This window comes from Gallinula chloropus (genome assembly GCF_964237585.1).
Source record: "Gallinula chloropus genome assembly, chromosome: Z".
In the NCBI taxonomy this organism is placed as follows: Eukaryota; Metazoa; Chordata; class Aves; order Gruiformes; family Rallidae; genus Gallinula; species Gallinula chloropus.
This window is the reverse complement of record NC_140089.1, coordinates 88,037,607-88,053,373: the sequence shown is the minus strand read 5'-3', so window position 1 is coordinate 88,053,373 and position 15,767 is coordinate 88,037,607. Positions and strand designations below refer to the sequence as shown.

Below are 15,767 nucleotides of genomic sequence, written 5' to 3'. Positions count from 1 at the left end.
ACTTGGGGTTGTTCAGCCTGGACAAGAGAAGGGTCCGGGGAGAAGTATCCAGTATCAGAAGGTACCTATAGAAAAGCTGGGAAGGGACTTTCTAGAAGGGCCTGGAGTGACAGGATGAGGGGGAATGGTTTTAAATTGGAAGGGGGTAGATTTAGATTGGATATTAGGAAGAAATTCTTCCCTCTCAGGGTGGTGAGACCCTGGCACAGGGTGCCCAGGGAGGTGGTGGCTGCCCCCTTCCTGGAGGTGCTCAAGGCCGGGTTGGATGGGGTCTTAAGAAGCCTGGTCTGGTGAGAGGTGTCCCTGCCCATGGCAGGGGGTTGGAGCTTGATGATCTATAAAGTCCCTTCCAATCCAAACTATTCTATGATTCTGTAAAGTAACTAATCAAAGTTGCTCCTAAATTACATGATCTCAAAGCCATGATGAGGATTTAAAAACCAACCCAGGGGTCAGGTCTTTTATTATCTTTGTAGCTGCAGGGTCAAGTCCATCTGTCCTCTTGCACTGAAACAGTGCACTAGTGCAGTGAAACAGCAGTGGCTTCATTTGGAAGAGGCTGCAGAGGTGCTGTTTAATGCTTGCTCAGCACGTGGTTGTGCTCTGCAGTGTAGTAGGTGCTCCTGGCTTTACAGATGTGGATGCCAGGGGAGGTTTGGGGTGCTCTGACGGTTGTACATGGGATTGGCTACCGGTCTCAGCATAGCAGCAGGGATACCCTGTTCCTACCCATTCATAATTCTCCTAAAAACTTGTAGTGCTTTTCCATCTCTGCTCACTGAACTGTGGGCGCTTCAGACCCCACGGCTCTAAAATCGATGTATAATTAGTCAGTGGGGAGGGGGAGCAGAGGGGAGAAACCACTGCAGCACCTGAAGACCAGCCAAGGTCTATTTAGGGCAAATAACTGACTGGGTGTGAAGACCACTCCGTCCTGAAAAGCTCACCAGCCATGCTTTTGACTCTGCTTGCATGCATTTGATGATGAGGGCTTTTTCCCAGGACAATAAGAATACATAACTCTTCCATCACCACGACTTGTCATCTTTTGTTCTTCCTCTGGGGGAAGAAGACTAAATAACAGAGTGACCTTTTCTGGTTCAGTATTTGGGATGCTAAAAGGACACAGGTTTGTTTATTTCAATGTTTCTAGAAGATAGCCATATATATATACAGTGACAACTCTGCATGAGAGAAGACACTTTGTGTTTCTAGACATCCTTATCCTCCTTGGTCATAAAACTCCACTCTTCAAAAGCCAGACCCAGGCATTTTGTGTCCAGTTCTGGGCTCCCTGGTATAAAAAAGACAGAGTCCAAAGGAGGGCTGCAAAGATGATTGAGGGCCTGGAGCATCTCCCCTGTGAGGAAAGGCTGAGGGACCTGGGGCTGTTCAGCCTGGAAAGAAGAAGACTAAGGGGGGACCTTATTAATGTTTATAAATATCTTAAGTATGGGATGCAGGGGGAATGGGCAGCCCCTTCTCAGTGTCTGTGGGGACAGGACAAGGGGTGATGGCCTCAAGTTGGAGCACAGGAAGTTCCACACCAATCTGGGGAAGAACTTTTACCCAGTGAGGGTGAGGGAGCCCTGGGACAGGCTGCCCAGGGGGTGTGGAGTCTCCTTCTCTGGAGAGATTCCAGCCCCATCTGGATGTCTCCCTGTGTGCCCTGTCCTAGGGACCCTGCTTGGGCAGGGGGTTGGACCCGATGATCTCTGGAGGGCCCTTCCAACCCCTATGATTCTATGATCAGGCAGCATCAGTGAAAGATTATGAATTATCTGTGTGTTTGAATTGGATTTATGAAACAGCTTGTCAAAAAGCTGCTTCCACAGGATCTTACCTGGTGGGAAATGTCATAGAAGTTTCAGTTCTTCCTGGGTTTTTATGTGTGTGAGATCAGTCTCAGTTTTCATCATAAAGAGCATCAATTATTCCTTTGTAATTCCTTACATTTTGAGACATGTGGGATTATAGTGGTTGATTGAGGATTTAAATAAGAAAAAAAACGAAAAAGGAGAATAATTGCTTCAAATTTGAACCCCGTGTGAAGGTTATAAATTTAAACCACTTAAAATAATAACGGAAAACTTGGTCCTTGTGAGTTGTGCTTCACTTGGGTGTAAGCAATTGACCTCTAGAGGAACAGGGAGTTTTCAAAACGTGTTATCTCCAGAAAGGTTTTATTACAGAACCGGGAGAAAAATGATGATTTTCATCCTCCAGTGTTTGCATCTGAATGTTTCTCAGCGTGCAGTCACAGGAGTGACTTCTGAGAGTGATGTGGCTCTGGGTCAGAGATCTCTGGGTAACAGCAGAAGGTGGCTGTATTTCCTGTGACTCTGCTGTGGTTACTTTATGGGTTGAAGAATTAAATGTTTTGGGGCTTTGGTAATGTAGGGGTTTTTTTAACCTGGTTCCTCTAAGAAAAACAACAACAAAAAAAAGGGTTTTCATGCAGTTTTTTGTGTCCTCCAACCCACGTAAAGGCATGATACAGTCCCCATGAAGCCTCCCTGCTTTGGGTATGCCTGGCTTTGTTTTATCATTTCCACGGTGTGCTGCACTCTACCACTATCTCCAGTAAATTGAAAACGTATCATTTACTGTGAAATGTTATGCAGCAGTTAAGAAACGTGTTTGTTAGCGTGTGCATAAATGGCTGTGATGAATGGACTGTCTTGGGTGTGTGGGTAGTAAATCTGTCATCAGCTTTCCTGGGTAGGGCATGGAAGATGTCTCTCTGCTATAAAGCCATTCGTCTTCTTTATAGAAACTGGCTACACGAAGATTAGTCTGCAGAGAATTAATTGGTGCAGGTCGCCGTTAATAACAAAATACTCTCTAAAACAAGTTTTTTGACTTGGGTTTTGTCAGAACTCCAGGTTTTTCTTCTTGCTGGTCCTCAGGGTTTCCAGTCGGTGGTGCAATGGCAGTGGTCTCCCACCATGCTGTCGCTATGAATATGTAACCTTGTCATTGCAGTCTATCAAAGAAGCTCTTACTGTAGCTGCTAATCTATGAAATTTATTGGTTTTAAGTATTTTTGGCATTGGGCTGCCTTCCCTGGAGCTGACTGTCAGGCGCAGCATCTTTGTATCAGTTCAGTATGAAATCACAGCTGCTAAACTCTGTAAACATTAAACATTCGTAATTGAAATGTATCGTGGGCATCTTTGGATAGAAAATAGGGGGTTTTTTTTTTGGTAGTGTGCTTGTAGCTGTCTTGCTGTCATTTCAGGGAAACTAAACCTGCAAAAGATTGGCTGCAGCAGATCTGTTTGCCCACTGCCAGCAGAGGTGTAGTGCATAAATAGAGGGTGTCTCCCCCCATCTCCAGCCCCCTACCCCATTTGGCTTTATAAATTTATTCAATTTCAAGCCATGCCAGCCTGTGTGTTTTAGAGCTAATTGAAAGGCAGATCTGTTCTGCTGCAGTAACCAAAGCAGGAGAGTTTTTCTTCCTGAACAGCAGTTTCTGAAATATTTTCATGCCAGATCTTGGCTCAGATATACAACCTGCCTGCCCCCCCCCCAACAACAGCCTCCAGCTCCCATAGAAAGATCGATACGGTCCAGCTCCTCACTGCTCACAGCATCGATCCCTTCGGGGATGGTACCATGTGGTGCTGGCAGGATTCCTTACACATGTGCTCAGCAGGTGCTCACTGGGGTGGCCCTGGGTGATGGTGGGGGGTGTGTATGATGTGTGATGAATTTATTTACCCTTAATAGAAAGATTTTTTGCATTCAGTAGTTTTATGCCCCCGAAATAAACTGTTTTATGGTAAAGTCATAAAAGCTTCAAGCGCTTATTATACCCCTGTCAGCTCTTCATTCAGTGCTGCTGAAATAGCATTGCTGTGATCATACTAAAACAATAGGTTGGAGATATTTTGGGCAGTTGCTGACTGCTTGGAGAGATGCTTTTCAGAGGCTTCCTTCAGAGTCAGAATTTCAGCCCCAGTTTCTTACCCGAGCCCTCCCCTTAATTGCAAGGTTGTAATTAATCCAGCTGACTCTGCAGCACGAGGGCTGCTCTGGGGTTCGTAGCCCTGTGATTTTGGGCAGGAGCAGTTCTTTTGCTTCCCACTCAGCCGTAGCTTTGTGTAGAGCATTCCAATCTTGTTTTTTTCAACCACAGACACAAGGCTCAATTTATGGTGTGCTTTATGTTACGGCTTATTCCCTCCATCTGATTCCTGTAGGTGACAAATCGCTGGGTTAACCAAGTCTCCTGCTCCTGGTCAAGCCCTTGAACCTCCTCAAGCTCAAGGAAGGTTTTTTTCACAGGCATGAGTTCTTCTCCTGTGTCCTTCCTCTTCTTTTATTACCTCTTCACTTTAGTGACGTGTGCTGATTTTGAAGCAAAATTTTGATGTTCAAGCTGGGTTGTGCTTGATCATAGGCCCAAATTTATTATTACATTTTTACCTTGGGAAAGTTGGAGCAGGGTCTGTCCAGTCCTTTGAGCCACCTTTTCCCCCCTTCTCAGTTGTACAGCTACAGAAATTCCTTCTGGTTACAGGTCTCCACCTACACCACCTGGCTGGACCTTGTAACTTCATAATTATGAAGAATTGTATTTATTTTAGTGACCCTCAGTGGTTTCCAGCTCCAACCAGTGAGGCATGCATATGCTGTGTGGCAGCATCCTGGAAACCTGAGTGCTGATTTTGATTTAATACAGGCCAACAAGTTAAACTGAGGTAAAATCTTCCCTCAGTCTGTCCTGACCTGCGGAACTGCGGGTGTAACGTGGCAGATGTTGTCTGGTGCTGGGAATCACTTTGTGCTGTATCAGGAGGGAAGTAAGTTTTCTCTTTCTTGTATGACTGCTGACTGACCATGAGCCAGCAGTGTGCCCAGGCAGCCAAGAGGGCCAATGGCATCCTGGCTTGTGTCAGATACAGTGTGGCCAGTAGGGCTGGCGAGGGGATTGTGCCCCTGGACTGGGCACTGGGGAGGCTGCAGCTGGAGTGCTGGGTCCAGTTCTGGGCTCCTCAGCATCAGAAGGACATTGAGGTCCTGGAGTGAGTGCAGAGAAGGGCAACCAGGCTGGGGAAGGGGCTGGAGGGTGAATCCTGTGAGGAGCAGCTGAGGGAGCTGGGGGTGTTGAGCCTGGAGAAGAGGAGGCTGAGGGGAGCCCTTCTCCCCACCTCCCCTGCCCTGCCAGGAGGGTGCAGAGAGGTGGGCGATGGTCTCTGCAGCCAGGGGACAGGAGATGGGACAAGGGGCAATGGGCTCAAGCTGCCCCAGGGCAGGGGCAGCTCAGCTGGGAGGGCGAAGTTCTTCCCTGGCAGAGTTGTGGGGCTGTGGCACAGGCTGCCCAGGGAGGGGGCTGAGTCCCCAGCCCTGGGTGTGTTTAACAGAGGGGAGATGAGGTGCTCAGGGATCTGGTTTAGCACAGGACAGGAATGGTTGGACTCGATGATCTTAAAGGTCTTTTCCAACCTGCTGATTCTGTGATTCTTTCCCTTTCTCTGCTGAAAATGCAGATGTTGAACTTCTTTAAAAAAAAAAAAGCGTGCAGAAGAATAAAAATATATAAGAAGCATATATAAATACATACAGATATTTTAAAATGTATATATAAATATACAGATGTATTGCAGAAAAATCTCCCCTGTAGGTTTTGAGGCTGATGTTTGTTTCTCTCAAAGCTTGTAGTAGTAAGGTAATTTTATGCTGATTTGCCCCTGAAGTGGTTTAAACAGGTATGTTACATTAAACCCACGTGCTTTAGTTGCTTTCACTGGGCGGGGGCGGGGGGGGGGGATCCTGTAACAGCATCAGTGAACCCCCAGCTTGCTTTCCCTTGTTAACTGGGACTGCAGATATTCCAGTGAAAGTCCTGGTGGACCACAGCATGGCAGGGCTTTTGTCTTGATGCTCTGTGGACAGTAATACAAGTGCTGTGATCTCAGGACTGTCATCTCCTGCTAAATCACGCTGGGGATGGCGACAGTGGCTTTGCTGCAGCAAGGGTGAAGCAATGTTGTGCTGTGGAGGTGCAGCTGGGAACCACTGGGAGATGCAGACAGACAGCAACGGGTGTCACCAGCCCTGGAAAACACCAACAGCCATCAGTGAGCCTTTTCCTTGCCAGTTCAGATGTCTCATGTGAGAATTAATCCTAAAAAGTGAGTCGTGTCACTTGTGTTCAAGGCAGAGTCAGATGGAAACAAGTGCAAAGTCAGCTTTTGCCACCTTGTGAAAAGAGAACTGTTTGGGGTTTGCGTGGCAGGGTTTTGGTAGTAGAGGAGGGGGGCTGCAGGGGTGGCTTCTGCAAGAAGCTGCTAGAAGCTTCTCCAAGAACAACAGAGCAAACACCAGCTGGCTCCATGAAGGGACAAGGTTGAGCCCATCAGCGATGGTGGCAGCACCTCTGGGGTAACAGAGTTAAGAAAAAAACAGCAAAACTGTATGCAGCAGCTGCAGCCAGAGAGAGGAGTGAGAAGATGTGAGAAGCTCTGCAGACACCAAGGTCAGTGAAGAAGGGGGAGAGGAGACACTCCAGGTGCCAGGGAAAGAGATTCCCCTGCAGCTTGTGGAGAAGGTCATGGTGAAGTGGGTGTTGCCCTGTAGCATATGGAAGAGGATGGGGAGCAGAGAGACCTGCAGCCCATGGAGAGAAGGGAAGCCCCGTGGGAAAGGCCTCAGGTTGGAGAAGTTGGTGGAGGACTGTCTGCTGTGGGTGGGACCCCACGGTGCAGCAGGGGAAGAGGGTGAGGAGTCCTCCCCTGGGGAGGAAGGAGCAGCAGAGACAGCGTGTGATGGACTGACCCCAACCCCCCTCCCCATCCCCCTGTGCCACTGGGGGGTGTGGAGAGATATGGGGGGTGAAGTTGAGCCTGGGAGGAAGGGAGAGGTGGGGGGAAGGTTTAAGATTTGGGTTTATTTCTCATCATCCTTCTCTGTTTTGTCTGGGCAATACATTAGATTAATTTTATTCCTAGTTGAGCCAGTTCTGCCCATGATGGATACTGCTCAGCGATCTCTCCTGCCCATATCTGGACCCAGGAGCCTTTTGTTTGATCTCCTCCCCCCTGCCCAGCTGAGGAGGGCAGCGATCAAGTGGCTTTGAGGAGGGAACCTGTCCTCCAGCCTGGGTCAACCCCTCACAAGAATGACAGGCTCAGAAGAAAGACCCTGCACCTGGTGACTTGTCTGTTTTTAAGGAATTTCTGCAGGTGTCTGGCCCTTTGAAAGCAGCTGTGGGATCCCCATCTCTCTGTCAGTGCAGGAAGATGATGGATTTTGCCACTTTCTGCCCAGCTGGGACCTGTGCCCCCAGTTACACGTGCTGCCTCTTCGGCATCTGCTCTTCGATGGAGGAGCCCGGGTAGCACCTGCGGGATGGTTCCTTCCTCCAAATAGCTTCAGTTAATAATATCTGCCCCTGAACTGCTTCTGGCAGGATAATGGGAATACTCCCTCCTCCTTTTTTCTCCCTGCCAAGCATTCCCTGGTTTGAGTAATACCTGAGCCAGGCAGGAGGTCTCCAGCATCCCGTGCTTGGCCGTGTGCCTCGGGCACTTGTGTGCTCTGCTTCTCCTATCGCCTGTGGTCTGGAGCTGAGTAAAGCTTCAGACGTGCTGAAAATGTAAATGGGTGTTTGCACAAAGGGAAAGGATTACAAAACAGGAAAGTGTCATTGTAAAACAAAAGGAAAGAGGAGGGAAGTTTAAGCTTAAACCCTACATGACACAAGCACATAGCTTTACATAATATTTGTGGTTTGTTTTGCTGTACCTCACCCCGGACAGAGCTCCTCATAGCAGTTACCTTATTTTTTTAAGTGATAATCCCATACTTTTGGTCATTTGAGGGTGGATACTCTTGGCTGACCAGCCCTAGGGGTAGCCCAAGGAGGATCCTGTCATAGGGATGAAATGTTCACTAGGTCTGGCTACTCGAGAGCCACTGAGAGCAGTCTGAGCGTGGGAAATACTCTCATTGCTCTCATCACTCTCATCACATCCTCCTTCCTCCTGCCTTCAGCAGCTCTCCCATCTTACCTTTTGCTTCAGGTGCAATGCTGAGGACTCTTGTGGCCATGAAGAGATTATGTGGCAATTCCCAGTCCTTAGAAGTCATTTTTTGTTTTATTTTTTGTCTTTTTCTCCCTCCAGTCTCCTGTAAACATTTTCTTCTACTGCTCTCTTTTAATTAGAGTATTGCTTTTAATCAAACTGGCTTTCCTCCCCTGCTGCCTTTTCTGAACAGATGTGAAACTCTGTTGGTCTTGTATTTTGAAAGAAGTGTTATATTTCTGGTATGCCTATTGTACCAAACATCCCAGCTCCCAGCCTTCCTTGGAGATTCTTGTTTTCTGGAGGAGGCAGCCTTGAGCATTGGAGGTGCCCAGGTGGTGTGATGTCTCACCCAGCCCCACGGCTGCAAACCCGACCCATCACAAGCATCACTCTGTCCCTTTGCGATCTGTTTGCCTTTCTATCCCTCCACCCAATCTCTGGAAGTGGGAAAATGGGAAGAATTGGGTATAACAACACCCCAGCAAAAGGAAAGGGCGTGCATTGGGCTGCTGGGTGGAGGAGGAAAGGCTGCTGGGTGGCTGCTCTTTGTTCCAGGTATTCTTGGCTGCTGGAACGTCCATGTGGTGAGGATCAGGCTAACAGTGCTGGAAATTGCCTGGTGTTTTAATTAAGAACTCAGGTTCTGAGGGGTTCATAACTCACTGTGTTAATTTGGAGGAGGCTGAAATTTGGCAGATGCTGAGCCAATTTCAGGATTCCGGTCTGCAGGCTCTACATCTAACAGTGGTGGCAGGAGGTGGTATTTCCCAGCAGTAAGATACAGTGCCCTGGTTCCTTCAATTAGTGAAGTTTGGAAACTTCACTGCTGGTGACAGTGAAGCATCTTCCAAGTGGCTGCTTTGTTTTTCCAGGGCCCAGAGATTTCCTGTTTGCTTTAAGGGTCTCAGCCACCAACCAGTGTGATTAGTAAATTAATTGGTTCAAATATGTATTCAACAAAACTTGAAAAGCAAAATAAAGATTAACAGACCAAATTGATTTGGCCTAGATAAGCTCTGTCATCTTACTGAGATTGCTTTCTCAATGTTTTGGCTAAATCAGGAGATGTATGGTCTCTTCAGAATTAGATATCATTTCTGAAGGGAACCACCTTGTTGCATTTGACTGGTAAAATGCAGCAGCTTGGGAAGTCCATCAGGAGGAGTGAAAGCAAGGTCATCCATGGCTCTTCTGTTCCAGGCTAGAAATGTTCTGGTGAGGGGATTCAGTGGCAGGGGAGGGCTGAGACCAGGGGTCCAGCTTGAGTGACCTAGCTCTGTTCAGGTAGCTTCAGGGTGAGACATCCCTTGGTATATGAGTTTCCAATTTTGACCCATCTATGACTCAAAAACCACTTTATTTTAAGGAATTACTGCCCAGCATGCAGACTTACACTGCATATGCTTTGCTTTCAGATGGACCTACCACGACTTCTTCAATAGGTATTGTGTGCTCATGAAGAAGAGAGACCTCTCTAAGATGGACAAGAAGCAAATCTGCAAAACCCTGTTGGAAGAGCTCATTAAGGTGAGCTGAACCCTGTGGCTTTGATACAATCTGAATTGTTTCTTTGCTTGTACTTCACCTGTTGCTTGAGCAGGTGCTCAGTCTGGGGCTGTTTCCAAAATGGGATTGTCTCACAAAGAGACAGCAAGAGCAAGTGTGACATTGGATCTCTTGATTTGCACTCAAGCTCATCATGCTGGTCAAGTCCAGAGTTTTCTGTTCATGAACACCTGGCCACCTCCAGAAACCTCATCCCTCCAACCCCTCCTGTATTTTGGCTAGCTGTAGCTGGAGCACGTGTTGGAGGTCCAACATCATGCACCTTAGTCAAACTGTTCTGTCACCCCACCACTAAATGTCCCTGCACAAACAAGAGAAAATGCAGCAATTGCCCTACCTTGATGTGCAGGAGACTTTCAGTGACCACTGATATGTAGAAGAAACATCCTATGGGTGGGGATTTCCCCCCCATAATGGGTCTAAGGAAAGAAGAATTCTTTTCCACATCCCTTTACCAAAACCTTACTGCTCACATGCTTAATTTTTAAATCAGAGACATGCACACAAAGGTTTATTCCTGTTGTCTAGCTGATGAGGAGCCCAGAGGGTGCACAGAACCTTAGCCAGGTTTTAAGTCTTGATCCTTGTTTTCTTTGTGGGATTTTGAGGAATTGACTCAGCAGGGTTGCCCCCTGCAAAAGCCATCCTCTTCATGCTCCAAGTGTTTGTCTTGGCTGCAGAGTCATTGGTGGTGCCTGTCTGACTTTGCAGATGGAAGCGTTAATCTTTTTGAGAAGGAGGTCTTTTCTTGAAGCCCTGTTGTGTTGCATTGCTCTACTTGACTTTAAAATCAAAACTAACAAAAACAAAGCAAAACAAAAGAAAAAAAACCCCTACCAAACAAAAAACACCACCAAAAATAAAATTTCAACATTTGTATAAATATCTAGGAATTAAGACTGGATCTTAGTGCTCCGTTCCTCAGTGCTTATGTAGAAGTTCAAGTAGTTTGGACTCTAAGTATCTTCAGCAATTAAGATATGTGAGTTGAGCTGAAAAATTTGATTCAGAGTGTTTGTTGTTGTTTGTAAACCTGTTTACTGAGCAACACAGACTGGAAAAGTATAAACTGTTTGCCCTAATTAAATTTCACTTCCTTTGTGCTTTCGAAAAAGGACCCAGACAAGTTCCAGTTTGGCCATACGAAGATCTTTTTCCGTGCAGGCCAGGTGGCATACCTGGAGAAGCTGCGGGCAGACAAATTCAGAGCTGCCACAATCATGATCCAGAAGACAGTGCGGGGCTGGCTGCAGAGGGTCAAGTACGAAAGGCAGAGACAAGCTGCTCTCACCGTCCAGCGTTACACTCGTGGGTTTCTGGCACGGAGGTGGGTCCCGGGAAGCCTTCTGGGGAAGGGCTAGATGGGAGGTCAAGTGGAAACCCGCTTTTGGACACTTTTATTTTCAGTCTGTGGCATCCTGTGGACCTTAAACCCTGGGGGAGGTTCGTAGGAGAAACGTTGCAAGTGCTCTGCTTGAGGTGTTGACTTACAGCCCGGCGTAAACGCCCCATCCCTGGGGGTGTTCAAGGCCAGGTTGGATGGGGCCCTGGGTAACCTTGTGTAGCTCCAGGCCTGGAGGTTGGTGTCCCTGCCTGTGACAGGGGGGTTGGAGCTCTGTGATCCTTGGGGTCCCTTCCAACCCATGCCATTCTATGATTCTAAACAAGACCCATGTTGTGGTACCACTATGGCAAAAGGTCCTGTGCTAAAGTCAAGACCTACACCTAGCCCCTCTCCCCAGCTGTACTGGGGGGCAAGAGATCAAAATTCTTTGTCTCAAAGCAGTTTTGTGCCTCTGTTGATTTAATTTCTAGGTTCTGGGCCAGGGCTGTAGCATAGGCAGCCAAGCTGGAATCAGGTGACTCCTCTGCAGGGACCAGGTTTGTGCCCTCTTGGTGCTCTCAGAGCTGATTTGCTGCATCCTTCGTGATGAGAAAAATCACTCCAAAACACTGGCAACGGGACTATTTACAGCACAGAATAACAGAGCTCAGTGTTTAACTCTCTGTGCCCAGGAACCTCGGGCTTCCTCAGTGTCAGTGGCTTGCTGAGACTTCTGTGGGTAACACCGCACTGAAGAGTAGCCTGCTGCTGGCAAACATGGGGTGGGTGTGAGGGCATGGTAAATCAATGATAGAGCATCCCAAAACACAGGTGACTGGGCACCTGACACCCATTCCTTCCCTGGGAAGGAATAACCACTTGGATCAGTGCAGGTTAGGGGTGACCTGCTGGAGAGGAGCTCTGTGGAGAAGGACGTGGGGGTCCTGGTAGATGACAGGTTGGCCATGAGCCAGCAGTGTGCCCTGGGGGCTGAGAGAGACAATGGGATCCTGGGGGGCATCAGGAGGAGTGTGGGCAGCAGGTGACAGGAGGGGATCCTCCCTCTCTGCTCTGCCCTGCTCAGGCCCCACCTGGAGTGTTGTGGCCAGTTCTGGGCTCCCTGGGATCAGCCAGCCAGGGATCTCCTGGACAGAGTCCAGAGAAGGGCCACGAAGATGATTAGGGGCCTGGAACATCTCCCCTATGAGGAAAGGCTGAGTAAGTTGGGACTGTTCAGGCTTGAGAAGAGAAGACTAAGGGGGAACCTAATTAAAGTTTAAAATTATCTTAAGCAGGGGATGCAGGGGGAATCAGCCAGCCCCTTTGCAGTGTCTGTGGGGACAGGACAAGGGGCGATGGGCTCAAGTTGGAGCACAGGAAGTTCTGCACCAACATTTGGAAGAACTATTTCACAGTGGGGGTGAGGGAGCCCTGGGACAGGCTGCCCAGGGGGTGTGGAGTCTCCTTCTCTGGAGAGATTCCAGCCCCATCTGGATGTCTCCCTGTGTGCCCTGTCCTAGGGACCCTGCTTTGGCAGGGGGTTGGACCTGATGATCTCTGGAGGTCCCTTCCAACCCCTATGATTCTGTGATTCTATGATTTTGGAAGAACATCCAAGATGCTAGCTGAGTCTGTGGTATTATTTGCTCCTATTAAATTTCTTGACCTCTTGGAAAATCCAGGGATTGGGAGATCTCAAATGAGCAGAGCTGGGAAGTGTGGTGATTTTATTTAAAACATGACCCAGACTTTTCTTGTCCTCAGAGGTCCACGTACTTTCCTAGGCCTGTGGCTGCAGGTCCCTCTCAGCAGTGTTGCAGCTCACTTGAAGTCAAGGGAAAGGAGACCTAAGCAGTAAGAGAAAGGTTAAGAAAAAGGGGGAGTCAGTGATGGACTTCAGTTTTTCTGGTGGGCTCTTCATGCACACTTACAGCCTTGGAATCTGTGTTTGCCTTTGCATCAGCCAATTGTACCTCTAGGCAGGGGAAGAGAAATCCTTGGTGATGTGGGAGTGAGAGGATACGAGCTTAGGAAAAGAGAGACTGGAAGCAGATGTGTGGAAACCATCAGAAACTCTGAACACCCAAGGGCTGGAGAAGGACTCTTGCTGCCTGGTGTTCAGCCTCAGTAGCATTTCCACATGTTTGTTTTTTTTCTGGTGCAGCATTTCTTCAACGTGGTTTTTCAGTTCACCTGTTTGTGCTGGTTTCATAGGGTCGGATGCCCTGTGAATAACTGCTTCCTCTTTTTGGAAACAGAGCATCCCTCATTCTTATTAGCAGGTTCTGGTTTGGTGGGTCGTAAATGAGAAGCTGTTGGCTTTGAAGCAGGGAATGTATAAGCCAATTCAGTATGGCAGTTTTAGTTTCAATAGGCTTTTTTTTTTTTTCTTTACAAAATCATAGAAAAAAATAAAGTGGATCAAATATCTACAGCAATTCTTCATGCTGAAAGCAATAAATGAATCATAAATTCAGCAAAACAAGCTAATTACCAAATTAAATGGAGGTTTTATGGGCATTTATTAACCTGTGTAGCAGCAAATTGAACATTAATTCAGTAGGAGAAGGGGAGCAACATGTCAGGGGTCGACCACATCCCTCATTATTTACTCTCTGTGGACCGCTTGGGGCTCTGCTCCCGAACGTTGCCAAACCAGTGCACACCGGTTCAAATGTCAAATCAATTTGCAGCCATTCTCACCGAGCTGGTAGGTACCCCGTGCCACGATTGCTGTTTATAGTTAGGGAAACGATGGGGCCAGCCTGGGCCCTTGATTGGCTGGAGCACATCAGGTAGAGAGGTCAAACCCAGGGGAAAAAGGCTGGGGAACATTTGCTTTTCAAGCTGTTTAGGGATAATGAGGTGTGCTGGTTCCTGGTTGCGGTGCTCCAGGGTGCTGAGGACGCTGTCTGGTTGCATACGTGTTCCCATTACTCCCAAGCAGCCATGCCAGCAGCTGCCCTTCTCTCAGCCTTACTGCTGGGATGGTCTTTCTTGAACACCATCAAGCTCCTTCTGGTCACAAGGTTTTTATCTCTCGTGTCGGGTTTAAAACTTCCCGTGACCAAAAGAAGGTTAGAAGGGGAGTTCAGCTTGACCTCTAACCTTTTCCCTGTGCTTTGCAGACTTGCTGAGCACCTGAGGAGGAGAAGAGCTGCCATCATCTTCCAGAAGCAGTACCGGATGCTGCAGAGCTTCCGAGCTTTCCAGAGGCTCCGCAGCTCAACCATCACCATTCAGGCTTTTGCTCGGGGCATGTTTGCCAGGAGGATTTATCGCAAGGTACGACTCCATGGAGTGTCTTTGCATCAGAGACAAGTAGGGAGAACCTTTCCATCAGGAGGAGTGTGGGCAGCAGGTGACAGGAGGGGATCCTCCCCCTCTGCTCTGCCCTGGTCATGCCCCACATGTAGTGTTGTGGCCAGTTCTGGGCTCCCTGGGATCAACCAGCCAGGGATCTCCTGGAGAGAGTCCAGAGGAGGCTAAAGAGATGATTAAGGGCCTGGAGCATCTCCCCTGGGAGGAAAGGCTGAGGGACCTGGGGCTGTTCAGCCTGGAGAGAAGAAGACTAAGGGGGGGACCTTATTAATGTTTATAAATATCTTAAGTATGAGATGCAGGGGGAAATGGGCAGCCCCTTTTCAGTGTCTGTGGGGACAGGACAAGGGGCAATGGCCTCAAGTTAGAGTATAGGAAGTTCCACTCCAACATGGGGAAGAACTTTTTCAGAGTAAGAGTGAGGGAACCCTGGGACAGGCTGCCCAGGGGGTGTGGAGTCTCCTTCTCTGGAGATACTCCAGCCCCATCTGGATGTCTCCCTGTGTGCCCTGTCCTAGGGACCCTGCTTTGGCAAGGGGTTGGACCCAATGATCTCTGGCAGTCCCTTCCAACCTCTGTGATTCTGTGATTCGCCTCTGCTGGCATAGCATGAGGATGTGTTTATTGAGGCTACTTTGGTGCTTTAAGAAGCTCACTGCCTCTGGTGTTTCTGGAGAGCACGCGGTGATGTCGAGTGCTGCCATTTAAAGCTGTGCAAGCAGAAATGGCTTTGGCAGCAGCACCTCAGAGGAGCAGCTAAATTACGTTAGTCATTTGGATGCTGGAAGGCACTGTGGAAATCTGGAAATGTCATTTCATCTAAGCCATACTCTGCAAAAACCCTCCCTGGCAAACTGAGTTTGTGTCTGAGCTGCGCTGCAGGTGCCATTTCCAGTATGGTGGCAAGAGTGGTAAGGGCTGTCGTTGAAGTCATCAAGTCTTTATTAACAGAAATCCACATTTAATTAGCTGTCTCCATTAGCTTTCTGTGTTAAACCAGGAGCTGGCAGCAAGGGAGTAAAGGCTTGATGACAGTAGGCAGGATGGTGCGGAAACCAAGAATAGCTTTGGGGAATCTTCAGCCCCCTCCTGAGATCCACCCTTACCTTGATAGTCACCTAAATTTACACCTGATGGGTGGTCATGGGGACACTTGAAGAAGTCAGAGGGCGATGAGGATGGGGAAGGGTCTGGAAGGGATAACTTATGAGGAGAAGATGAAGGCCCTGGGGTTGTTCAGCCTGGAGAAGAGGAGGCTGAGGGGAGACATCATAGGGGTCTGGGGCTTCCTGACAAGGGGGAGCAAAGGGGCAAGTACTGATCTCTCTCCTCTTCCTTGGGGACCAGGGGCAGAACCCAAGGGGACAACATGAAGCTGCACCAGGGAAGGTTTAGGCTGGATGTTAGGAAGAGGATATTAGGAGAGGGGGGGTCGGGCACTGGCACAGGCTCCCCAGGGAAGGGGTCACAGCCCCGAGCTGGGCTGCGGTCAAGAAGCGTCTGGATGATGCTCTAAG

General features: G+C 48.5%; 1 protein-coding gene across 1 annotated transcript in view; it reads left to right on the top strand.

The window, feature by feature from the left end:
* Positions 1 to 15,767, top strand: part of MYO5B (myosin VB) — a gene marked incomplete at its 5' end in the record, with an annotated part of 171,587 nt that overhangs the window by 106,403 nt on the left and 49,417 nt on the right. Inside the window, 3 exons of the mRNA XM_084278155.1 lie at positions 9,455 to 9,566; positions 10,721 to 10,932; positions 14,058 to 14,214. Of these exons, the coding sequence (XP_084134281.1) occupies positions 9,455 to 9,566; positions 10,721 to 10,932; positions 14,058 to 14,214 (481 nt within the window). The remainder of the gene's footprint in view (positions 1 to 9,454; positions 9,567 to 10,720; positions 10,933 to 14,057; positions 14,215 to 15,767) is intronic.